The 27,630-nt window shown below is 43.5% G+C and overlaps 1 protein-coding gene across 1 annotated transcript; it reads right to left on the bottom strand.

Annotated features, from left to right (window-relative positions):
• Positions 1-265: 265 nt before the first annotated feature.
• Positions 266-26,796, bottom strand: LOC310927509 (ephrin type-A receptor 4-like; the record flags this gene model as incomplete). Its single annotated transcript, XM_083889810.1, has 19 exons — positions 26,730-26,796; positions 26,161-26,228; positions 22,706-22,903; positions 22,396-22,506; positions 21,616-21,970; positions 12,711-12,866; positions 11,552-12,067; positions 9,074-9,198; positions 8,757-8,916; positions 8,536-8,647; positions 7,627-7,685; positions 7,340-7,453; positions 6,994-7,179; positions 6,845-6,906; positions 6,527-6,736; positions 6,242-6,418; positions 4,929-5,116; positions 3,397-3,582; positions 266-383 (listed from the first exon to the last, which is right to left on the bottom strand). The coding sequence occupies exons 1-19, from the start codon at positions 26,779-26,781 to the stop codon at positions 266-268; spliced, it is 3,153 nt and encodes a 1,050-aa protein (XP_083745936.1). The 5' UTR covers positions 26,782-26,796.
• Between the last annotated feature and the right edge of the window lie 834 nt (positions 26,797-27,630).

Genomic DNA, 27,630 nt, shown 5'->3' with positions numbered 1-27,630 from the left:
TCCGTGGCCACGTCCAGATCGTGTTTTTATTATTATTTATATCTTTTAAGAAAACTCCACAGGACGGAAGTTCATGAAAGTGCTGCTTTTTTCCTCTTTTTTCCTCTCTCTCGGTCGTCTGTACTTCTTTTTTTTCTTTTTTCTTTTTTTACATGAATCCTCTCCTCTCGTGTTTCCTCTGATGAAAAAAAAAAAAGTCCCTCTAAAGTGCATGAATGAGGTAAATTAAATTCTTCTCCGAGCAGGTTTGTAGCCGCTCTGCAGTTCAGACCGGAACCATTGTGTGTTGCATGTGCTGGATTTGAGACAGCATTTCTTGTTGCACACTAGCAATTAGTATGTCCTGGTGTGACGGTGTGATTATTCCCAGTCTGTCCATCTCCCTGTGGGTGCAGAGACAAAAGATATATTATGTTCAAACACAGACAGCTACAGCATGCATTATCCAAAGAGACATGTGCAGATTCAAATATTTTTCACGTGTATTTCTTTTGTTAAACAGATATCTTGGCTGAAAATGGCTGGTTTGTCTGTTTAAAATGTAAATGAATAGCAAAAATCTGTGTCTAGATAAGTTATTAACACTGTTTATTGCAACTTATCAGCCAGTATGCTATGTATTACTGTGACAGGTTGTACCTTATATATAATAATATATATATATATATAATAATTTGTCAACCAGATCTCTAGATATGTTCATAGAAAAGGTTAATTACTGGCTACTAGTTGCAGCAAAATGAGTGAGTCCGTTTCCATCCAATCACTGTATCCCGGATACTGTCATTCCACAGCAAGTTACTGTATTTATTTAATCCTAAATGACTGTAACTTCACAGCAAACATGCTGTACATGTGTCACTGTGATTTAGCAGTAGTTCCCTGTGTAAATACAGCATAGGTGTTACAGAAATGACAGTTAAAAATGTTACATTATGAATACATTTGCTCTTGTCACAGTTTATTTTGTGAAATGAGTTGGGGTAGATTTAAAAAAAGTGGCTTTGAGAAACACCGATCTAAAGGACAAAGCAAAGTGTGATGGCGACAGCTGGAGGCGTAGTGTTTCATGTTTGGCTGGCTGTCATAATTCTCATGAACGCGCTCTCTAGGGAGGGAACAACACCGACGAGGAGACTCCTTCGTAATGTTTTGTTTATGCACAAAAAAAGATTTTAATTAAAAACTAGAAAAGCACTAGGAGAGAGCAGACCTCCACCAAGGCAACAAAGCCCCCCCCCCCCATTTTGGACTTTGAAAAACTAACTACAATCTTTATTTTGAATATTTTAGCCTAATCATTCACGGGGAAAATGCTGTGGAAAAGTTGTAGAAACAGTGCCTACAAAATACACCCTGCCAGCACGCCTGGGTCAGACAGCGTCCGTGACTTCTCGAGTTATGTTGCTAACTGACAGACAAACAAACTCCGGCGAAAACATAAACTCCTTGGCGGAGGTAAAAAAACAACAAAACATGCTCACTGTGACTTCATCTAACCCGTTTTTAACCTTAGGAATGTGATTTCACGGGAGTGGATGTGCTCATTATTGCAGCATTTCGCGCGATTTGATATTTCGTCCAATGTGATGGCTTTTGATAAAGGACAAAGGTCACCGCAGAAACACCTTTATGGCACTAACCGACCTTATCCCAAACACCATGGCTTTGGAACAATAGGAAATTGTCGCAGCGCACTGATTGCCTGATCAAATTCTCGTAAAACAATAACCAACACTCAATATTCTGTCCTCCAAAGTAACTTAAACAATCTCAGCGACTCGTCTGCACCCATGTTTACCCACAAACCTCTCTATCAATAGACAACCCTGTCTACCAATTAAGTTACAACCATAATATCAAGTTGCCTCTGTGGCCACAGCCTGATATAGTTTATGCCTTTGTGTTGTAGACTGACCGCTGTTGTCTTACAGAGTGTTTATAACGCGCATAAAAGAGTTGAATCACAAAGGGATTCAATATTGACAAGAAACCACATCCTTATGTACTGTATGTCATATGAAAATGCTTTCGCATCAGACTTTCAGGTCTTTGCATTAGAGCAATATGTTATCCATGTAAAGGCACAGTTTTCTCTCTGCACTAAATGTACTGTTTGTTGATTAGAATAAAAGGATTTCACCCTGAGAACACAGAGCATGTTGGCTGCTTTTTTCCATTACTATGTTAAAACATACAGTATATACAGAGGCTATAAGAATGTGCAACACAGTGTCTTATATTCTTTTTTTCACATATCCTGATTGCACAACCTATGCAATCAGGTGGAATATATATTTCATTTCACCAACAATATAAACACACCTGAGCAAAAAGTGCTCAAAATGTTTTAAATTGGATTGAATTTGTGACATTTGGAAATAGGTCACAGTTCAAAAATGTGTCTCTAAAAATGCTCTATATAATGTGTGAAATAATGTGATATAAAATGAATCATAACTTTGACTCAACAACACAAAAGAAGATGAAAAAACACACATTTTTGAAAGCCTGACTGTGACCTATAAACACACACCCACAGGATGTCCATATAAGGAGTTGTGTATTATTCCCAGGGCAAATTACCATGAATGCACCAGCAGCACAGGTCTGTGCCATGTGAGCACTAAGGGTTAACAATAACCAGTAATTCTTTAAATGCCTTTGACTAAATAACGAATGCTGCGACTGTACTGAATGCATGTGATGTAACGGACGAACTGAAGAGGGATCTGTGTGCTTTGCTGGATCGTCACACAGCCGCTGTTGTAAGTTTCCTTTACCAGAATAAACCCGTTGAGATGTGTCATCTCGTTTCCCACACCTTCCTGTTCAATTTTGTTTTTTCACAGGAGCTGATAATCCATCAAACTCATCAGCTGCCGTCCAGCTGACTTTTTTCCAGTCCTCACTCTTTGTGTTTACCACCGAGTGCAACGCACTGCACTTCCCTTCAAGGTGAGTTTGTCGAGAATTATCCACAATTCTGTTGCCATTTTGGGCCATTTCCTGCATTTCAGCCCACTCTGTGACATCAGAGTCAAGTATTTTGTGTGTTCCCATTCAGAACAAGCACTCTTTTGCCTTTAGGTGACACTTCTAAAATACAAATCTGTCCACTGTGAGCACATTAACGTGAGCACATGTCTTACACGTTAATTCATTAACAGCTCATGATCAGTTCAACGCCACCTATTAGGGAAACATATTTACATTTCATCCGTTTCATCCGGCGTTGTCATGGCGATAGTTTCAGTTGCCAGTTTTGAGAGTGTTCAGGGTTGTGATGGATTTTTTTTTATACCGCTGCTGCTGGTTTTTGCAGTGAGAAATTGCGATGAGCAAGTACGCCAAAGTGACTCTCACTTCAATCCATTTTCACGTGGTTACACTTACTGGTGTGTTAGAGTCAGAAGGCTGTCGAGGCCGGTATATCCTGCCGCTGCCAGCGTGTCTGTGTACTTCTCCAAACCGATGGACTGCAGCCACTCGCACACCGACCACTCCGGCACACACACCTCTGGTACGACTGACACGCACACCTCTGAACCCAGCCCTGGCTCCAGTATTGTGGGTGTAGGTCTGAAAATACAGAGGTTTGGAAATGGATATGCGAAAAGCACAACTGGAAGAGATGCATATGCAGTGTTGTAATGGAACAAAGTACAAATACTTTGTTAAAATTCACGTAGCTGTACTTAACTTTGTTATTTATATTTCTTTATATTTATATATATATATCATTTATAGTTAATTTTATAACGTTTACTTTTACTCCATTACATATCCATACTACCAGATAAAATCAGAAGAAGAGTTGGTAATGGTCTGTATTTATATAGATCTTTATATATAGATCTAGTCTTGAAGAGCTGCTTTACATTATAGATTTCACCCATTCACACGCTTCAACATGGGATTAAAGGCGCCATATGTAAGAATGTGGCCAAAAACGGTTACTACACTCAAATTCAAAATACCGAGCTCTTTGAGGTTTCGTTTTCTCTGCCATTGCCATCGGCAGCTGAGACTCTACTGACTGCAATGATTGGTAGGCAGCGGTAGGTGGCGCCACATGCCAAAACATGATTTCAAAAAATAAACATGATTTGCAGTCTGCAAAATATATTTTTTTTATGAAAATATTTTGGCTGTACTGTTGTTGTTGGTGAGTTCAGTATGTTATAGGAATATTATTACTGAGTCTCTCTGACATATTAGGAGGATTTTATGGCCCGTTGCTTTAGATTTATTACATAATGCACCTTTAAGTAACTTGCTCAAGGAAAAACGAAACTTAAGCGACAGGAAATTACATCAACCACAGAGGCTATTGGGAGCTAACAGCAGTTAGCATTTGGAAAAGTGATCATTTACAGGCTCTAGCAGGCACATTGCCGTCATATATAACATGTATCCACTGGACAGATAAATCCTCCGAGGCTGGAAGTTTGTGTAGAACTCTGTGCTGCACTGTGGAGCCAAGAATAGAACTTTTCGAGGACTTCCGGTTTTCGGATGCCATTGCCCTCGGCAACAATCTCGTGTGTTTTACGGATAAAGCGAAGCTCGGCGAGACAACAATTCCAGGAATTTAGCATCTTGTGACGTCCCAATGAGCGTGGAAGTCCACATTGTCCCCTTTCACACTTTGTCGACTGATAGGACCTCCAGAGTCCCAAATTTAAGGATTTAAATGATTAAAAAAGTTGATTTTGCATAATATGGGACCTTTAAGTATTAATTAATTAATTAAGACTTTTAATTAAAAGTCATATTATAAAAAGTGACTTCAACTTCTACCAAAGTCATTTTCTGGTAAGATACTTGTACTTTTACTCAAGTATCCCTTTGATGTAACTATATCTGTTACGATAGTTTAAAGTATAAATGTGAATACTCGTGTGTCTTGTGCCTGGTGTACTGACCTGTCTCCTCCTGTCCGACGCAGGGTCCCAGGGTTACGGATGAGCTTATCCAGCATGTTGAGTATCTGGCTGAAGGTGGGTCTTTCTGCTCGCTCTCGCTCCCAACAATCCAACATGAGCTGGTGCAACACCACAGGACAGTCCATGGGAGCAGGCAGGCGGTAGCCCTCCTCTATCGCTTTAATCACCTTCAGAACGCAACAGAAGAGGAGGTTTTGTGTCAGTTTTAAACAAGTATTACGAAACCAGACAGAAGACTGAAGCTGCTTTGCGTGAGTCCATGTGTGAACACAACCAGATTTGAAGAAGAAGAAATTAAAACCACAATGTGGTTTTGTAAAAGTCATCAAAATAATGAAAATAATCTGCCAACAACAATCAAGCCACCACTTAAAACAAGAAAACTAAATTAAATAAAAATAATTAAACTCAAATATCTGCTGCCTTGAAAGTGGAGTTATGTGTTAAGATGAGAATTAATGATGCTTTAGTTGTGAGTAAGTCGACACTGCAGAGTTTCACTAAATCAAACAAGATTAAGACAGAGAGAGAGGCGAACGCTGTACTAATTTGTGAAAATACAATGGATAAAATGTCTAAAAAACATCTCATCAAGAAGTTTGGAAAATTAATTCAATTATGTTTGCAAATGTCCACGTACCATACTGTCTTTTTGTCCTTCTTAAACATAATGAGCTTTGATAACAAAGGGATTTTGCTTGTCTCAGATCGCAGAAACGCTAGGATAACACTCAACAGAAATTCAATGTTTTCTTTTAGCGACATACAATAATTAATCTTCAGTAAAATGTCCTGCGACTGGTCAGAAAAAAAAAAAAGCCCTGAATTTCTGGCCGTCATGATTTAAGGCAAATGTATAATTTATGAATTGGAGCAGGGGTCAAAGACACTGGGTTCGACTGCAATATGGAGGGCAGGTTATTTTCTCCTCTCTTTAAATAGCCTAAAGATGAGCTGCCCATTTTCAATTATTCATCCTTATTTATCTATTAAATTGGTTTATTTAAGTCCAATGCGAGGACTGTACAGAGTCAAAAAGTCACACGCAAAAACTGGGACTGCAGAAAAAACTGCTTTTACTTTTACGTATGCTGATAATTGTCATTTAGACACAAAATCTTTAAAATATTTTTGTTTTGAACCATCTTCCCTTTTAGATCTTATAGTATCTTACTTTATTTGAACTAAATTACTAACTGCATTACAATTTAAAGATATAATATGTAATATCTGCATTTAAACCTTCACATACACACAAAATAAATCAATGAAACAATTAAAAAACAACTCACATCCTGGTTGTTCATGTCCCAGTAGGGTCTCTCTCCATAGGAAACAACCTCCCACATGACGATGCCGTAACTCCACACATCACTGGCCGTGGTGAACTTCCTGTAGGCTATAGCCTCAGGGGCCGTCCACCTGATGGGGATCTTCCCTCCAGGGGAAAGGTAAGTGCCCGTGCCCTCCTACATTGGGCCAGTGAATAATGTGTGAACTAAAGAACATGAAAGCACCTGAACAGCATATGCACGAATCAAGCTTTCGCTTCCATATTCATTCTGGTCGTTTCTTACCCTCGTCGTGTACGCAGCCTCTGGGTCGTCCTCCAGAACCCGACTCAGGCCAAAGTCCGACACCTTACACACCAGGTTGCTGTTGACCAGAATGTTCCGAGCTGCCAGGTCTCTGTGAACGTAGCTCATGTCTGACAGGTACTTCATGCCGGAGGCGATGCCACGCAGCATGCCGACCAGCTGGATCACCGTGAACTGGCCGTCGTGTTTCTGAAACGTTTACGGACAGATGAGCACCGTACGAAGCAATGCTCTATCTGTGATTTGCGAACGTTTTCAGAATGGTGGGGAAAAAACCCAAAAGAAATATGTACATACGCGAAGAAAAGCATCCAATGATCCATTTTCCATGTATTCTGTGATAATCATCAGTGGTTTGCCTAAACAGATAAAGAGACGGAAATATTACAGGCTGAGTAACCACCTGCACATTTGGACAACATCCAAATAATACTGCTACCACTCACATCTCGTGACGACTCCCTCCAGCCTGATGATGTTGGGATGGTCAAACTGACCCATGATGGAGGCCTCAGACAGGAACTCCCTCCTCTGTTTGTCGGAGTATCCCGTCTTCAGACTCTTGATGGCCACGTAGACCTCCCTCTTCCCCTGCGCGCGCAGCCGTCCGCTGCACACTTCGCCGAACTCTCCTACACACAAACAGCAGAGTCAGTGCCAAGTAAGCATGTGTGTGGGTTTGTGTGTGTGAGTGTGTGTGTGTGTGTGTGTGTGTGTGTGTGTGTGTGTGTGTGTGTGTGTGTGTGTGTGTGTGTGTGTGTGTGTGTGATCAATCAATACCGCCAGACTTACCCATGCCAATAACTCTCTCAATGTGAATACTGCTCACATCAATTTCCTTGGCAAACTCGTGGATCGCCTGATCAGGATCTTCGTAGGTGAACGGATCCACGTAGATTTTGACCCCTGTCAAGAAGAAGGAGTTATGTGGAGGAGGGTGACACGTGAGTTGTATAACTGCTGCATGTGTTATGCAAATAGAAAAACGTTCAGGTGGATTTGAGAGAAGGAGAGGAAAAAGCATAGTGTTTTTTTGACGGTATATATACTGCGGGTAAATATGTGTATGTGCAACCTACCTGGGTTAAGATGTTTCTCCTCCTCAGAGTCGTGCTTTGTTTTACTGTATTTGCTTCTCCTTATAAAACACAAGAAATGACATGACGTTAAATTACAAGTGAATTTGGTATACATATCAGGATTCAAACCAAGCTCCCTTTCCACTCAACCCAACAGAGGCGGAATAATAACCCTTAAAAAAAAGAACCCACAAAAAGTTATGCGCTGCAGCTTTAAGCGAACACACACTATAGCTCCCACTCCCGCATTGATTGGGCTTTTCAGGATTTACCTCAGTGAAAGCAAAAAAAAAAAAGGAATGAGACGCGGGGAGCAACGAGGCTGCAGGAGAGCGACAGCGCGAGCAGATGAAAGCGTTTAAGGGAGAGCGGGAGGAGGGGCGACGCCTCAGGTAGTGCGAGATAAAAGGTGTTTTCCATTAAACAAAGAAACTGTCAGAAACATGTGAGCAGTAGCGAACGCTAGTCTGTGTGTGCGCGCGCGTGTGTGTGTGTGTGCGCGCACATCGGGGGGAAGCTGCTGACACACAAGCTGTGCTGGCGAAGAGACGGTAATGACAAGTCAGGGACAAAGGGATTATCACTGTCTCCACTATAATCCCTGTTAAAAGCTCCAGGTAACGCACACGCACACACAGAACTTTAGCCACACAGAACTGGAGAAGTGAGTGCATTGTTTGTGGCAGCTTGGCTCAAAAGCAGTGGTTAAGGAGGAGCCGGCAGACAGGTTAGTGTTAGTGATGCACTGATGGGAATGTTTGAACTCATAAGGGAGCACACATGCCTGTATGGAGACTTATGCATACTGTATATGTTTCTGTAAGTGTGTGTGTGTGTGTGTGTGTGTGTGTGTGTGTGTGTGTGTGTGTGTGTGTGTGTGTGTGTGTGTGTGTGTGTGTGTGAAAATACCTGCGGCTAATGATGAAGACAGCTGCAGATATCAGCAGCAAAACTCCAACCCCACTGACAGACAGCAGCAGGAAGGCAGAGTTAATGCCTTCTCCAATCAGAGGGAATGGATCTAAATGGGGAGGACACACACACAAAAACTCGAGTGTTATTACTGCATCACGTTAACATCAATGCACAACGTAAAAAAACCCCCCCACTGAACGTTATTGGCAGAATACCTGAATTGGTGGAGAATTCAAACGGGGCACTGAACTCTCCATATCCGGCAGCTGTGCGAGCACGCACGTGAAACACGTACACAGTGAGGGGGTTGAGACCCGTGACATCGACTTTGCGAGAGAAGGTCCTCATTATGCGGTACGACCTCTCCCTCTGATCCTGATTAGACGGGAGGGGGGGAAGAAAAAAAAGATGGGGTCTCTTTCCAGTCCCTGACTGCAAATCTATCGCCACCATCGGCGATGTACAAACAGCGGTGCCCGCATATTGACATTCCAGATTGGTGCCTGCGCTGCATTACCTGCGGGCCGCTCACCTTCTCATAGAACTTGACCTCGTATTCCAGGATGACCCCATTGGGTTGATTTGGCTGTTGCCACGACAACGACAAACTGTGCCTGGTGACATCAGTGGCTTGGATGGATGACACTGGAGAGGGAGCTGCGAGGGATAGAAAGAGAATTCAGACACAACGGCGTAACTTTTTCGGCTCTGTGATGCTGCTTATGATGTCAATAATGGTTTCAGGAACTGCCGTCACTTCCAAAGGAATGTATGCTGCCTGTTTTTCAACAAGCCCATTGACCCTGCACCTGAGAACTGACCTAAATCTCTTTTTTTTGTGTATTCCACAGTGACAAGGCCTATTCTCCACTTTCTCTCCGCTTACCTGCCTCCTTTGTTCATTCCTTTATAGTGTGTGTCCCCCCTTGTGGCTGTTCATATGATACCGGGCCATATGGTGGCACAGGTTGGACGTGACACGTCCCTGACATGCTCTCACGCTGTGCACACACAGCTAAGTTATTTCCCGGGGGAAACCTGGCACTAAGCAGGTGTGCTCGTTTCTAAAACGCCACAGTAAAAAAGAAAGTCTTGCACCGGTGACAGTTGAGATGTAGGAGCGTGCAAAAGGGAAACGCACACTCTGGAAAATAATGGATAGCATGTGTGATGAAACGCCTCACACCAGCTGACACTTTCACAGCTAAAATGAAACACGCCATAAAACCTGAGTGATTTTTTTTTTCCTGAACGTTTCCCCCGGTCAACACACTCAGATAGACCGGGGCTGTTATGTGTCAACCATTTTTGCTGCGTAGCGTCGTAAGCGACTTTTTCATTGCATCCACTTTCCCCTCAACAAGCTCTATTTGTATTTAAGTCAGTGATTTACATTTCCAAGAGTGCCGTCTGACATCCTCTTGAGAACATCCCTACAATTAATTGTGCAGTTGTTAGGTGTAGGAGGACAGAGTAATAACTATGGCAACTGTGACAGTGATAGTAAGAGCACACTTTTCTAGTTGAGAGAGCAAGAAAAGTGTCTTATAGCCGCATTACGTGCTCTTGTCTTGTTAATGGAGGCGCTGGTGTCTCTGCCTGTTCTGTGGATGGATGTGTCCTTGTTTGTTCAACACGGCGTCCTCGTCCACTACGATATGGTGACGTATGATTTGATCAATGAACGTTTTAAGCAAAAGTTAATCTTCTATATTGTGTGATTGTAACTGTGAAGCATGTTTGAGAATCCATCCATCTTCTACCGCTTTATCCTCCACATGAGGTTCTACCGCAGGGCCACATAGAGACTAACAACCATTCACTCTCAAGCTAGGTTTATGGTCGCTGTAGTGTTCCCGGGCCCGCAACACAAATTAGATCATATCCTGTGTCGGATCGGGCGCCTAAGCTCCAAAAGGTGTCGCAGCGCTAGGGCGTGCACCTCTGAATTTTTGTAACTTCGTCAGCTGTGGCGCGCGCCAACTCTTCATTTTCAATGGAAGACTGGCCAAGCAGGTCCGCTTGTACAAGAATTTGTATGACCCTTCTGTCCGAGAGCACCGAAGCAGTCAAATGGCTTTAATAAATTCCTGGAAGGAGATTGCTACCACGTTACAAAAGGACAATGGTTTTTGCAGTAGGACGTGAAAAAACGTGAGGAAAAACACTCTTTCCACGAGCCTATGGTGATTCTGATGGAGCTGGGATGGCTGTACCAATACGTGAAACACAGAGAGACGGACAGTAAATTTAAGACCAATGTAAGCGATATCCGAAAATTCAATGGCAGAAAGTTGTTGTTTACTACTGTTGCTAGGCAGCATAACGTTTATTCCGGCAGACTTCCTGCTTATTGACTGTATAATTTGGTTCTACGCCCCCTGCCGTTGAGGCGAATACGGCAAAGAACAACACCTTTAGCATAAACGCCTCTGTGCATGCATGCTCAATTTAGAGTGTTCAATTTAACTCATCCCCCAAATCTGCATGTTTTTGGACTGTGGGAGGAAACCGGAGAACCCGGAGAAAACCCCCACACACACACGGGGAGAATATGCAAACTCAATGCAGAAAGACCCTTGTTCCGACAGGGTCGAACCCGGCAAGAGTGCTAACCACTGCACCGACCGTGTGGCCCTGCATTTTTGAGAAAAGTATAATTACATTTGTATCAAAAGAGCTAATTCATCTCACCTTTCAACACCACATATATTTGAAAGGTTTTACAAACCATTTGGACTATATTTTTGAGGGGACACTTCCTTTCTCATGCACTTTATATTTAAACTGCATACAGTATAGAGTTTGTACTGTATGGCGTGCTTCCTCAGGTTTGAATATTACTCCTGGGGGCCTTGTTCCCCTGTGGACCTGAAAGCACTGAACAGCAGATTGTATTGTGCTGACCCATTTACAGACAACATACTGTGTATAAGCACATTTTGTGTTAGTGCAACGGTCACCAGTCTGGCAAACACATTTATCACACACACACAGTGCTCTTTCTCACCCGCTTGGTTGGTGGTTACAGTGACAGACACACTTTGCGCTGCCCCTGCACCGCTGGCTTGGGAGACCCCGTTGCGCGCATGGACGATGAAGGTGTAGTGCGTGTGGGCCCTCAGCTCGCTCACCACCACCCTGGTGTTCTTCAGGCCGGTCTGGCCGGGAGAGAAGAGCACGTCAGAGCCACAGGGCAGGCAGAGCTGAGAGCTGGGTCTCGGGTAATCTGCAGGCACTGGCCTGCTCTGGAAGACTCCTCTCCCTGGCTGAAGTTCCGCTCCTACGATCCCTTGGTCCGACTGCATCCCCAAGGCATTGTGCTGCACTTCGGGCTGAGCGCTGCTGCGGTTCCTGGGGGGAGCTTTACCAGCCGTCTGACTGTGGCTCCCCGTTTGACAGATGAGACACTCCAGGCTGTAGCTGGTGTCACTACGTCCTCCAAGCCGCCGAGGGGGGGCCCACTCCAAGACCACCGAGGTTTCATTCACAACTGAGATGAGCTGCTGTGGGGCTGAGGGCGGCTCTGAGGAGGAGACAGGGGGATAAACCTCAGTGTGAACAGTTCCAACCACATGCGTGTGTTTACTGCACATTCTGCACTACACATAAGGGAAGAAGAAGCTAATGTCGAGGTTGGGTGTGTGTGTGTGTGTGTGGGGGGGGGGGGTTGTGATAGATGCTGGCAGGGGTTGAAATGTAGACATCTGGCATTAGACTCAAAAACCATACTGTTCAGAGTATTTGATGGCTGGGATGGTTTCCACTGTGGCGTTTCTGTGTGTGCGAGCGTGCACGTGTGCATGTGTGTGTGTGCCTTTTCATTTTTCCCAGGCGAAGGGAAACCATGTGCTGTATATAGGCATAATTAAGTTTATGACACACAGACCGAGGTCTCTAAGAGAGAGAGAGAGAGAGAGAGAGAGAGAGGGAGTTTCTTTAGTTATCACTCCCAGACAGGATGGAGATGGTGGCTTAGTCATAAGTAATGGGATCATGAAACAGGGCTGGCATTCAGACAAGTTTGTGTCTCCCTTTGTTTGCTCTGGATTGAGAGGTTGAGAAACAATAAAGCACAATTTGCAAGCAATGCACACACATAATGTCTGTAGTCGCTTCTGCCTCGTCTTAATAGCGTGCAAATATTGTGTGTGTGTGCGTGTCCTTACGGGTGCAGGCCATGGAGGGAAGGTCGCTGTCAGAACGGTAAAATCCAGAGTGGCAGTCGCAGACAGTTGCCCCGTCTCTGAGCGAGTGGCTGTGTGGAGGACACTTAAAGCATCCCGGGTCTGACGGTTTGGCCTTGTAGAAGCCAGCTGAGCACGCTGCAGAGAGACAAGGACACACAGGGAGACACATTTTATCCCCCCTGTACACCACAAATAAAAATCAATAACGTTCAAAGCTGACTGTCTGAAACTCCGTGGCAGTGGGTGGTGGGTACTAAACTTACTGAATCACTAAATGTAAATGTGGTTTGTCTGAGAATACTTTGGGGTTAACACTATACATTGGTAACAAGCAATAACAATAATTAAAAGAAACCCTGAATACTAAAATACTGATATGGACAAGAGTTATGACGGCAACGGCTATAACTTTATGAAATACACTAAAGAATGATGGACGTTAAAGTATGTGAAGAAATGCATTGATGGTGGGTTTACTCCAACTGAAAGCATCGGTTAAACGGTCGATTATTCCATTGACAGATTGATTGATTGATTGTTCAACAACATTTTTGATAGTTGAAGTCATTTACTGGGCACACATGTCTGAAAATCTGCCTGCTGCGGTTTATAAAGATAAAACTGCACCACTTCACTAAGTGACTGGCCAGAGTAAACATGCAATCAAAATAACGAGGAGCATGTGTGGTGACATAGTATGAAGATTTCTGAATGAATATATCACGGGAAGGGAAAATAATTCATTATATTTGTTATTTCCGGGAAATACTTAACATGGTCCCAACTATCAGTAAGTTTACGGCAATTAAAAGTGCAGTTTAATGAGAGATGCAGGTCACGAGAAGTGCATTCTCCACTCAACTGACCCCTGACCTCTTGATTTAGCCTTTGGTGACTTTCACATTGATTGCTTAGAAAGGCCAAAAAGTTAATCAACACATTTCTTTTTTTCTTTGAAGGGAAACTGTATCCTCAGACAAAAATGTACAAAGATCAATCTTGAAAAAAAAAAAAAAAGAAATAGATGGAGCACGAGCGTCAGAAGCAGTTTTTTTTTTTTGCTTCTTTTATCTTTGTATTATTTTGCAGGAGCGAAAAATAAACACACATAAAAGAAGGCTTAATGATCAGCTCCCACTCCCCAGAAACACTAGATGTGAACACATCAAAACTCCACAGAGCCAGCAGCCCACACAAATATAATTGACATTTAAATACACAAATGGTGAGAAACAGAGAAGGAGAGACGAGGGAGAGGAGGAGGAGGGGGAGAAATCGTCTCTCTATATACCAAGGAGTTCACGCGCTGACAGAGCAACAATACAATAAATGAGTGCATAATTATACCGCTTGACATCCCCTGGTGAAGCAAAGGAGATGGCAGAGTGTGCCCGTTTAGTGCCAGTTCCCCTCTCTTTAATTTCTGAAGGAAATCCTTCATTTGTTTCGACGGCAATCAGTCTTTTCAACACCTTTTTCATCATCACGACCTATTCATTCTCCTTTCTCAATCCCGCCATCTTTCCTGGCGTTCTCCACTTCTTCTTTTTTTTTTTTTCACCCCGTTCACATTTCCATGGGAGATAAAGACATCCCAGTGGGAGTGGATAGGAATGTGGGAATGATGTGTGTGTGTGTTCAAGTGTGTCAGTATGCTTTATGACACTCTCATCAGCAGGATGAGAGAGGAAGTCTCCTCTGTAATCGACTCTCACCGACCATCCTGCCTTCCATAGACGTGCTCTTTCACACAGTCACTTGCCCTCCCTTTCACATTTTTCGCAACATCCCTCATTCGCTCCTCATGTGCGCTTCCTCCTTCTCCATCTCCACTTATATGACTCCGTGTCTCTGCTCACTCTTTGTGCATCCCCATATATCCCTCCCAGTGTTGAAGCACTGACAAAGCTGTGGCGCTGACTCACAGTGTTTGCAGCTCAATACTGACACCAATACAAATGAGACCACACCGCTGAAACGTGAACCTGAAACCTGTAAATCCATAAATACTTTTACAGTTGATAAGAGCGGCTTTCATCTCATCCTCACCGCTGATAACGCCTGATGCCAGATAAAGCACAATATTAGCATTGTCAGGTTGTTTTGCACATGCCTTTTGCTTTTAATCGTGAGTAGTTTGGTCAGCCATGGACGAGAAAGAGGGGGAATTAAAGACACAGAGGAAAGTCTTTGACCTGCTGAGGATTTGAAAGTTGATTACAGGGTTCAACAAGACTCTGCCTGGGGGTAGCACACTGCTTTTGTCTCTGTCTCACTCAATTCTCTATCCTTGTCTTTAACAGGGGGGAACAAATTGATGCAGGAATGGAGGAAAGAAAGGAGCAAGTATTTTAAGCCATAAACTTCCTTCATTGCCCTCTCATGTCTCTGTTCTCAGAGCCTTTTGTGCCTCTTTTAGCACTGGTTTTGAGCGAGAGAGAGAGGGGGGGGGGGGGGTAGTGCAGTGCTGCTGACCTGGAATAAGAGCTCATAAGGGTGTCATTAACCCAACATTAACCCTACGCTACAGAAGGCCATGGAAGAGCATGAGCTGGAACCAGTAAACCAGGAGTGATATGGACACAAACATACACACATACTTAGTACATTTACATTCTGAGAGAAGAAAAAATAAAATTATTGTGACGGTCCAGTCTAAAACTGGACTGATATCGTACTAAATCACATTCCACACGACTAACACACCCAGATAATCCAGTTGAGAGTCGAATCACTACTGCATTTATCTGGTCAGCTGCATTTATCTGGTCAGTCTGGACCAGCCCAGACTGGTCCAGTTCCCGCCATGAGCTTAAACCCAGAAAAATAGAAGAAGCTGCTGCACAGAAGACAAAGACGGTGCATTTCTGGAGTTTATGCTACCTCGCCTTTAAGGATGGAATATTTGGAAGTTAAAGGGTGGTAGAAAGACAACGATCGGGATGGGTAAACCAGAAAAATCTCAGTGTGATAGATAGATAGATAGATAGATAGATAGATAGATAGATAGATAGATAGATAGATAGATAGATAGATAGATAGATAGATAGATAGATAGATAGATAGATAGATAGATAGATAGATAGATAGATAGATGTAAGCAGCTGTGACTAAACAGAGAAAGTGTAAAAGATAGGAAAGGTTGACAGGCAGTGGGTAAAAGACTGACAAGGGGAGTGAGATAAAGAGGAGAACAGAGAAAGACAGAGGAGACGAGGCAGAGAGACAGAAATGTGCCCTTTGATTAATATCAGCGTTGTCTTCATTTGCATGTTATGCATTCTTCCACTACCTATAACGCTAATGCAGCTCGTAGTAAATCCACCTCGCAGAGCGTGGCCTGACACACTGTATGTACATGTGCACGCTTGTGAGTGTGTATTCTCCTTGACCCCGTGTTATCTGTCATCATCCCTTGTTCCTTCTCAGCAGAGGGGGTGTAGACGGAAGGAAGTACCCCTGACCGTTGCAGCCTGACACCTGTCTCTGTGATGGATGGAGGGAGGGACAGATTGACGGATGGATGGATGGCTTGATAGAGTGCCACACGAGGAGGCGGGGCACTATTAATCACAGGGGTCAGGCCCTGTTAATTAAAACCCTAAGAATCGCTGGAGGGAAGGCGCGATTCTTATCTTCTTTTTTTCGACTGTATGCCTTCATTGACAGAAATCCTCGCCTCCGAGGCAAAATCAAAATCGCGCTCCTGATTAGCTTGGTGCCACATTCATCTCAGATCTTCTATCCTGTTCTTTTGATTTCAAACCCGTGGAATGTGCTCAATGGAAGCCCCAGCTCGAAGGTTCTCTAAATTTAAATACTCACATAAACTGGTGGTTTGTGTAAGTGTGTGTGTGTGTGTGTGTGTGTGTGTGTGTGTGTGTGTGTGTGTGTGTGTGTGTGTGTGTGTGTGTGTGTGTGTGTGTGTGTGTGTGTGTGTGGGTGTGTGGGTGGGTGCCTGTACTCCTGCCCAAAGCCAACAGTCCAATCATTAGCATGTGAAAGGGGCTCTACAACAATAACCCCCCCTCCCTATCACACTCAGATCACCCCCGCCACCAGCAGCAGCACCCCCCACCTCTGACCAGGGATCAGGGGGAAGAGTTGGAGAAGAGAAAGGGAGGGATAATGAGAGCAAGACAGAGAGACGGTGACTGAGAGAAAGCAGAGCTTGTGTTCATGCCAGGGAGCTACAGACGGGGCCTGGCAGAGCTGGCAAAACTCCTCTGTGTTAAGAACAACCTGAGACTGAAAGACAATGGCACACACACACACACACACACACACACACACACACACACACACACACACACACACACACACACACACACACACACACACACACACACACACACTCATTCTGACGCTCTGATTGTCATGGAGGAATGCAAACCATTTCCCACCACCTGGGTTTGGCTTGCACCAAACAATCACTTGTGCCATTCCACTATCTTTGCCTGTGTTATAACCTGCCACACATACACACACACACATACACATACACACACACACACACACACACACACACACACACACACACACACACACACACACACACACACACGGAGTCTCTGTTTGCCCCACCACTCTCTAGGCATTCCCAGGCAATCCTCCAAACTGTGAGTATATGGGTGGGAAGGCTTTGTTCGGCATAAAACTGGAGATACAGTGCACACACATGCGCGCGCACACACACACGCACACAATGAATTTGCAATCCAACATGTGCAGAGTCCAGAAATGCGATGCAATAATTAGAGGGACTGAATAGAGCGATTACGGACTCTTTCTCTCATCTCTCTTTCACTGTGGCTCCCCTCTTCCTTCTGCCTCCATCCTCTCTCTCTCTCTCTCTCTCTCTCTCTTTTCATTCCTTCAGTTCAAACGCTCTATGTTGCTGAGGAGACTCTGCAGGTGCGTTGGAAAGAAGACCATGAAATCTCTGTGGATGGAGATATGTCGTCCATAGACACATTCCAACCCTTCTGGGCCATGAACACAGAGGAGAGAGAGCGAGGGAAAGAAAACAGGGCCGTGGTGAGACCGTTAAACAAAAAGTAGGCGGCTCCTCTGCCATATCTCTCCAGCCGTCCACATTTCAAATGCTCTCTGTTCTTTCTTCACGCGCCTCTCGTCCCTCCACCCTCGTTTCCGATCCTCCCAGACGGATCGCAGCTGTCAAACGTTTGACATCTTCATCTATCTCGGTCATGACCCTGTACTTTGCACCAAAACTCACACTCTATACGTGCGCGCGGCTGTCAGTCAGCGTTTTTGACGTCTTCATCAGGGTCAGCCATGACCTCGGTCTTAACCGACGGGTTGAAAAAGAGGGGGAGTTCCCTGTCTCTTGTGTTCCCCTGCTCGTCTCCTTTGCACCCGATGACGGACCCCTTGCAGGGGAGGGGCGGCTCTGCATTGATGCCTTCTGCTGTCAGCGGCTTTCTTTCAATACCCCTCTCGCCCCATTCAGCGGCTAATCCCTTCTTCCTCTCTAAAGGTTCTCCCCTCTTCCTCTCCATCCGCAGTATACTCCGTCAACACTGAAAATGAACTTTTCACATTTCCCCTGCTTTAGCAATTCGATGCAGCAGTACTTTTTTTTTTTTTAACAAAGTAATAATGCAAAAGTTTGTGGTTGTTGTACCTGAGTTTTAAAAAATGGAAAAGTGTTATGCAACACACAACGAGGAATGAACCACTTCTACATGTTTGCTTGTATGAAAGTCTCTGTATGCCTCCTACAGATACAGCCACTGAAAGAATTGAACAAAAAAAAAATCACTCAGAAATGTGTGCACTCCATTCCTTCATTAGTTAGATCACTTAAATATTAAGGTAGAACCAGGACATGGTAAACTTATTTGGGCAGACACCAAGGCTGGCTCCATTTAAAACAGGGGTGTCGAACAATTGAAAATTCAATTTCACTCGTCGCATGATGCATATACAATGTTACATGATCTAGTGGAGGTGCTGTCACTTTGCGGGTAACACAATCGCCATGCATTGTGGGAAATGTAGTTTATGTTCAATGCATGCCTTAAAGCAGCATAAACCTATTTTAACACAGATTTTTAAGACCAATTAATTACTCGCGGGCCACATAAAATGACGTGGCGGGCCACATCTGGCCCCCCGGGCCACAAACAATCAAGGGTATGTACAACTACACCGCTGTGGTGTTACAATTGAAGTTATTTCTTCTTGGCAGCGAGAAGTCACTTCCCGACACTAAACAACACATTGTTAACAACACAGAGATTTCCCTAGAATGCTGCACTACTCCTTTAAGCAATTGTGTCCACAAAGTGAAAGTGCGTGATGCTTTTTTTTTGTTGTCAACATTCATTGTTCAGAATCAGCACAGCTGGCAATAACAGGTGTATCTGTCTAAGCTGCGTCTGTCTGTCTCTCGTGAGTCTGTTTTAGTGCAGACACTAGTCCCGAGGCTGCATGGGACCCTTTGACCTCAGCGACGAGAGCACAGACAGAACATCTAAACCCCCTCACAAATCTACCTGCTTTCTTCCCTCCGCTCCTGCTTAGACTTTCCACTCTCTCTCGCGTTCCCTTGCCCGAATTTCAGCACCACTTTAAGTGGCAGAAGCATTACGGCGCCCACCGATACTGCAGGGTCAGAGTTTTCGCTGAGCAGCATTCAGTATTCATCTAGACTTTGATGGATTTCCACTGAGACAGCTGAGCCCGGCCAACAACCTGACAGCCAGTGAGAGTGGGGAGACGAAGAAGAGAGCAGCATATAGATAGATGGCACTTCACAGCTGCTGGAGGTTCAACAGAGTCAAGGGTCTCTCCTAAATCTAGTTGAAGAGGAACATCTTTCAGACCTCCCCGCGAACCTCCTCCCCTTTTCAGTCGGAGCAAACGGGGCGAGCAGGGTGGAGGTTTTAGAGAACATTTGTCACGTCTAGAATTTTGGCGGCTGCTTTTTTTTCTGTTGTACAGAGAAAACTTTATTATTTTCTCCCATTATCGCCAACTGGCAACAACTGCATCGCTCTCTTTTAATCTCCATTCCTCTTCTTCTCCCCTTGAGTTATGGGTCTGTTTGTTATACAATTAGCCCTCTGGGATAGGCCTCATAAATAAAACTGAGGGTGCAGATCAGCAAGTCGCTCTCCCCCTTCTCTCTGTTGGTCTCTGTCCATCTGCGTATGTGTCTGTGTGAGTGAACATGTTTTCTATGTGTGTGTGTGTGTGTGACTGAACAGGGGGAGCGAAAGTTGTAAAAGTGTCTCCACCAAGTCTGTTGTCCACCGTTCGGCCCACTTCTCTCACGCAGACACCACTCTGTCACAACACAGTCACTTCCAAACAAAATTACACGTCATCCTCACCACACCACATGTATGTTGGTGAAAGGGTGTGAACAGATTGTACGTTTGTTACTGTAAAGCTAAGGCCACATTTGTACGTTTACAGAAAGAGAGTTGTGGTGTCCAGATGGCTGCTGTCATGTCAGAACACCTCACACTGAGACTGGAGAGTTTCTACCACAAGACTGTTAGTGCAGGACTTCGAACTAGAAGATTATATGTTACAAATGAAGGGCATTGGACATATAATACAGTAGATATGGCTACTGGATTATATTACGATATCTATAAAGAGACATTACAGTCAAGAGACGTTGTCTTCTACTTATTTTACAACAAACTTCACAGTCGTTAGGGCTACTGCTACAACCAGTGATGAATGAATAATTCAAAGTAATAGCTTTTGGAAATATGTTGCTTTGGTTTCTGCAAGAATTAGCTGAAGAAATCACCCATGTCATCCTCACAAATTTCCCTCATAATGAGGCTCTCGTGAAAAGACTGTATAGCTGCGGGTGTAAAATATCACAATAATAAGACTGTACTGATTGTTTTTGTAAAAGCACTGTATCAATACAGAAATATTCTTGACAGTTTTCTGTATTTGCACCTCTGATCACTATCACAGCAGGCTTTTGTCCATTTAATTCTCTACCCCTCCTTCCGCTGATCTCACTCGACAAAGAAAACTGAATATCATTTAGGAAACTAACACTGTTATTTTTACAACACCATTTTTCTGTCTTAAAACAGACTATCGTGTATTGTCCTGCCAAATTCTTGCCACTGCACAGCCCTAGTTTTGCCTAGCACACGAATAGGAAGGCAGTGATAGGATTTGTCTGGCGATGACTAAATCCTATCAGTGCATATAAAAATTTTATGTTGTGTTGTGGAAAGCAACAAGTGGTGCGTTTATAAGATACGATGAGTTAACTGGTGGCTTTTAATGTGCTGATATGATTTGGAGAGAGCGATCCCTTCTGTTTTCAGTCTTTCCTCTCAGCTAAGCTATGCTGCGGTAAGAAAATCCTGGCTACAAAGTCATATTAAACTATCGCTTGGCAAGTAAGTGAATAAGAACATTCCGACTAACTATGCCTCTATGATGTCTGACTTTGCACAACTGTCAAAAATCAGAATTCCAATTCCCTTGAGAGAACTAAAATGGATTATATTGGCAATGAAGTCTTGTGTTACCAAGAAATGGACATGCATTCGACAAAATCCGGATACAATTTTAAAATTTTCCAATACCAACATAACTTAATAAAGACATAATTTCCTCACAGAAAACAACTTGTTGAATTGAATAACCAGGCAGGTGTTCATTAGTATACAAACCAAATGTCTGTTTTCCATCATTAGCAAAGACTTTGTTTGGACAAGCACTAATGGCTGTTTCTTATCAAGACGTGGCACTAATGAGTGGCGACACAGGGTAGCAGGGAGCTGAACAGAGGAATCCAATTTGCGGCATCACAAAAACAAACAACAAATCACGGGAAGAAGTCATGGCGAACTAATTCCGTGGCATTACTTACCTTTGCACGCGCCCCCCTTCTCTTCATATCCCGGGTTGCAGAGACATCCGCCGATAGGAACTAACCACTCTCCATCAGCGCCGCAGTACATCTTAGGCTCCTCTCTTTCTTCTGACTGGTTGACACAAGACCCTCTGACTTCCACTAAAGAGGATGTATCCGCCCCGGTAACAGTGTCGGGAAAGGTTGCCAGGTTACGGACGGTGAGCGGGCAAGTTTTGTAGAAAACCCTCACAGAAACTAAAGCGATGCAGGCACCGACGTCCTGAAAGGCCAAGTAGAAGCCCTTCCGAGTCATGACCTTTACATCTCGCACCTCTGTGTTCAGTTTCATGATGCGGTCTCCGACGTCCACCTGAAAAATAAAGGGGAGAGGAGGGGGTGAGATTAATGAAATGTGCAATAAACTGTGTCAGCTCCTATTACATCAATGGAGCACATTTAACCCAGAATGGCAGTTGCCGCTGACCCACAGCCGATCTTCACTTTTTCAGCATTTGGTCCTCAGCCAGATTAACTTCTATCGATTGCAAAGGTGGGAAAAGGTTGAATGCCCCAGTGATGCTTAAATCAGAAGTAAATATAATAAGGACAAAAGTTCCCTGCCAAAATTCCTGAGAAGGCAAAATTGATGTGCGAGATAAAAAATGCTTACAACAAAAAAATTAAGAAAATATACCTTAGTGCCACGCATTTTTATTTTCAAGATAAGGGCAAATTAAAGTGAGCGGAGACGAGAGGATAAATAACTTACTACCTGACTGGGTTGATTAGCGTTACCTGGGTGAAGCTCTCATCTGCTGCCACAGTGTCCACCTTAATGAAGCTGCTCTCTTTGATGTAGCTGTCCCTGTCTTCGTTTGACTCGTGGTAGTACAGATTGAACGTCTCCTACGAGACAGAAGAGATAGAGGGACAAAAAAAACAAAGACTTAAGTGTCAGTACATTAATCATCATCGGTGCTCATCTCCTCTCTGACCATGATGACGAGTCAAGTCTTTAAAAATGAATCCTTGTTATTGTCTCTACTGCTTCATACTCTTCTTATTAGTCTCTGTTAGAACACGTTTTAAGCATCTTTTCCTGTACCTTGCACGTGCCGGTGACACCGGGGAGGCTGTTACAGTCTCTGAGCGTGAACTTGACTTCCACGTAAACCCGCTGTGCACCAGACCGAGGGATCCAGTCTGTCCTGAGCCAGTTGTTTTGATTGGGTTCCAGGACGTTACACACCTGGTATGTTCTGATGGGGATGTTCTTCTCATCCATAATGCTCACTTCTTCCCACTGAGAATGAACACACACACACACACACAATTCTATTAATACACTCAACAAAAATATAAACACAGGAAGGAAAACTTGTAGTTATTATTATGTGACAAAACAGAGTAACTGTCCAAAAATAACAGTACAACTTTATCAATAAAGTGGCAGGAAGAACATGATCCAAGTTCACAAACTTCAATAACGTGTGTGTCCACCATTAGCCTCATGCAGAGCTGTACACCGGTGACGCATGCACATCACCAGGTTGTCGTTCTGGGGAACTGGAACTGGAACCCGCTGCCGGACACGCCTATTCAGAACATCCCAAAGGTGTTCGATAGGTGACATGTCTGGTGAATACGGCGTCATTCAGTTGTGTTGCCACAGCAGTAACGCTCAACCCAGCACTCAGCATGCCAAAGGCACGCTCCCACATGATTTGTGACATCTGTGGCATATTGACAAGTGATAAAAGTCCACATTTTGGTGTGCCCTTTTATTGACCAGACCATAAGGAGTGTCTGTGTACTGGTCACGCATATTGACCACCACTCTGCCATGCTACATGACTCTCGTGAGTTGAAATACTCAATCTGAGATTGTAGACAATGTAGGAGTGGTCAAGTGACACTGGACTACTGGGTTTGAGCAAAACAAAACATTCCATAAACAAATGCATCGAGAATCTGAGCAAATGTCATGACATTCTAATTTTTGTTCACCATTTCAAGTTTGTGCGTTTTTATTTTTTGTTGAGTATACCTACAGTTGTGAGGGCATGCAATGACTACATCGCACTTCACTCATTATTTAACTCAGTCATGTTCCTGGAATCCACTGGTTTTAGTGCATATTAATAGTCGGAAAACATCACTGAAACAGTTGCTGCGTCAAAACTTCACCTTGTAAATCAGCTGCCAAGTAGCAACGACAGTGAAACCGCACACAAATATTGTGAAAGGATGGAAGCGTCTGCTGACACGTTCAGATCGTAGAGTTTTCTGAATGCACCAGCAGAGACGTCACTTGAACTAAATCTACCTGGAGCATAAGTCAATAGTGATGATTATAATAAGGTTAAAGTCACAAAATGAAATTAGTGACCTAAGGTTGACCCAACCTAATCATCACCATTGAAATGCAAATGATCAGCCTGGTTGTCTGAAGCATAAATGAAATGGGAGATTCATTCAGTGTTCGAATTCAATGTTTGATATCATAGATACAGTAAAACAAGCTGATGTAAATTTAATTTCCCTTCATTTCAAAGCTCAGGCTAACATCCATATCTGCACCGATACTCGGCCATAAACAGCGGTTCAGATTTGTTGCAACTCCCAAGGTTTGACAGACCACGTTTTCATAAAAGTGAAACAGTCTCGACCTTCGCAGAACCATCAATCTCCACAGAGTCAACTGTTTGCCTTGTACTGCGACCCTTCAAATGACCGCTGATCCGCCCGACTGCAAACAAGCTTCTTTTTTTTTTTTTTTTTATTGCCACTGAATAATAACGTTCTCTTTTCACCACCAAGTGTGAGCCTTATACATCCAAAATGCACCATGTCGAAAGACAGAGAAAGAGAAGGGTGTGTGCGTGTCCAATGGGGCCCTGTCAATACGTCACAATCTCACTGGCTGGAGTTTTTCAATCACAGATGTATTGATATAATGATATTGATGTGTATGCTGGCGCTACATCTTTTTATGGACTTTTTCATGCAAATTTGCCAATTAATTTAATTACTTCATCCATATTTTTTTAAAGTCAGCCTTATTTTTTATAATGATGCATCTACAGTGAAGTTTATTGTTGAAAGTGCAGTAAAGTGTGCCCTCTAAATACCATAGCAGACGAATTTGTGCAAAAACCCATTATCTTTGTTTTTTTAGCGACGCTATGATGACTCTTTACTAGAATGCGAGCAGAAAAATACAAGAACTATGTGTGCGCTATTAAAGTGTAATAGAAAGACTTTTGGAAAAAGAAACTGCTTCTACAGGCTCAAGTGTCGGGTGCAGCAGGACCAATCGTAGGACCTCTAAAACCTCGAGTGGAACCCTCGTTCATTTAATTGGTAACACCTGTGTTTGTCTTACGATTTCCTAAAATGGCTGCTGTAAAAAAAAAAAAAAAAGGGGACTATTATGCCAGGCCTTCTTTGAGCATTTCATTCACGTCACACAAGTTAAAATTGCAGAATTTAAATCATATTTTTGCATCAACGAGGCCAAACAAAGCTAGTTTGGGCCTGAGACTTTTGCACAGTACTGGATATATGTGAATTTCATTTTATTTAAGTACTACTACTGCGAGTACTGCTGTATGTTTAATATATGTAACACTTTTGGCTGAGATCAAAGTGAGTATAAGCCAAAACAAAATTCCAGTATCGTCGCTGCATCTGTGTTGTTTACGTTCAGAATTATGAACTCACACGTGAGAAAATACTGTTTTTCTTATACGTAGTGGGCGTTTTTTATGTGTGTCTCTGTGTGTATTAGAAAAGAGAGCTGTATGAGCACTTTCATGTGGTACGATGTCTCCTTGTCTTGTCCTATCGAGTGTTGTGTCAGTTGACAGAAATCCCAGCTGTCAGAGGGGGAAAAATGCTTTGCACTTGCCCCCCAACCACAGAGAAATTGTGTTTTGTGTGTATGTTTGTCGCTAAAGGATGTGGAGGGAGGGAGGAGGGGTGTAATCAAAAGCTCAGTGCGTGCAGACCAGGACCCTGTCAATCAAGCAGCTTGTGAGAGAATGAGACCATGGTGAGGGAAGAAACACAAGTCAAGTTCACCAATAACTCTTAAACCAACAAAGAGGTGCGAGAGACACTAAGCAAAATGGGAAGAGAAAGAAAGAAAGAAGGATGATGATGGTGAGAGGACTTATGGATAATCACGCAGAAGAAGATGAGAGGAGATTACATTAAATGGATATTTCCCAGGATTCATTCTGGCAAAGGTATAGTAGTAAATATCCCTTAAAACGGACACCCACCACCAAGCTGGTTTCTGCCTTTTCATGTGCCAAACACAAACGCCAGCACTTTCATATTAGCACTTAGGCTTGGTGAACAACAGCACATTTTCAAAATCTGTGGGAAGATTATTTACAGTTTGAATGTGTGTGTGAGAGAGAGATAGAGATAGAGAGAGAGAGAGAGAGAGAGAGAGAGAGAGAGAGAGAGAGAGAGAGAGAGAGAGAGAGTTTTCCAAAGAGAAAACAGGCTGTAAATAGCTTATCTATAAAGAAATATATATATATCACTCACCCCTCCCTCTGAAGGACTGGCTGCCCATTTCAGCTCTCCTGGTGCTGTCCTGGTATCCAACAGGGTCACTAAAACGCATCCACACACATATAGATTTAGTTTCAGGGGGGAAAAAAGCATAAAGTGTTCCAACAAAAATGTTTAACAGTGATGTTTGTTTGTTTGTTTTCCACCTGCAGGCTTTAACCACGCCGTTGTCTACCAATAGAAGAATGACCCTGGCACAGATTCAAGTATCAGGTTTGTCTAAAGTGATGTATAATGTTGACTGTTGTCATGTGTCATGATATATACATCAAACAGAATTGGCCACTCTACATCATTCCATTATCAAAAGGAATCACAGAGAAATAACTACTCTGATTTCACCAACTCCCCAAATAAGATTTAAAAAATACAACTTTTTTGACATTTAGTTCATGAATTGTATCCCTCCTCTCTTTCTGTCCCTCTCTCTCTTATCCCAGGACGCGCACGGAGCGCACGCCGCCGCGTCTCCCCCTGCATCCACGGGTGGAAAGCTCCGAGCGCCTCGCTCCGCTCACAAGCCCCGATTCGCCCTCACCCACCTTCATTTGTTGGATAAATCCTCGTCCTCGAGCTCGAGCCGAGTGTTACCATCCAGGCGAATGTGATGTAAAATAATCGCCATGCATTTGCAGCCATGTGTGTAGCGCCGTGGAAACGCGTGTGCACCGCTTTGGCTCTGCGCGGCGGATGAAGTGGCTCCATCCCGGTGGGAAAAGTGTGCGTGAATGAAAGTAAAGTGTGAGAGAGAGTGCGCGTGTTTGGATGCAGCAGCGGATCGCGGGGCGGTCTCTTCCACTCAGATGCTTCCCCCCTAATGGTAATTCAAATGGCGTGAGTCAAGTGACACACACACACACACAGTGATGTGATCCATGTCTGCATCAGAGTGTCATCTCCAGAATAATATCATCACAAAAATGCTATGTTTTTATACGGGTAATTTGGTGACCTTTGACCTTTTGTAAGCTGTTTGTATCAAAACCACTGAGAAATGGTCGATTGTAGTAAGTTTAAGTTGATAAAATAATGTGATTTCCCCTTGATTTCACTCCATTATCTCAACAAATCCACACAGGACTCATATTTAAAACCAATACTACGCGACTAAAACATGACATATGATGGCCATAAGGACAACAGCAGACATGGAGTCATAAACATCATCACAGTAACTATTACATGAATGTATGTCAAAACCTGCACGTGTCATATTTGCCTCCTAACAGGCCGCACTGCTCTTCACAGCACCTGAGCTGGTTGTTTTGGGTGCTCTTTATCCAGGGGCGCATCTACACTGAGGCGCGTGACTACAGCGCCATCTGTTGGTGCTTGTTGAAGGAGGCAGGGAGAAACTCAGTGATATTTTCATTACAGTCTGCTGTATGTCTTAAGCATGGGGATAAGAAGATTCAATATCCCCCCCCCCTACCATCTGTCAAG

The sequence above is a fragment of the Microchirus variegatus genome (assembly GCF_963457635.1).
Source record: "Microchirus variegatus genome assembly, chromosome: 5".
NCBI lineage: Eukaryota > Metazoa > Chordata > Actinopteri > Pleuronectiformes > Soleidae > Microchirus > Microchirus variegatus.
Note: the sequence above shows the minus strand (reverse complement) of the source record. Positions and strands in the feature narration are given on the sequence as shown.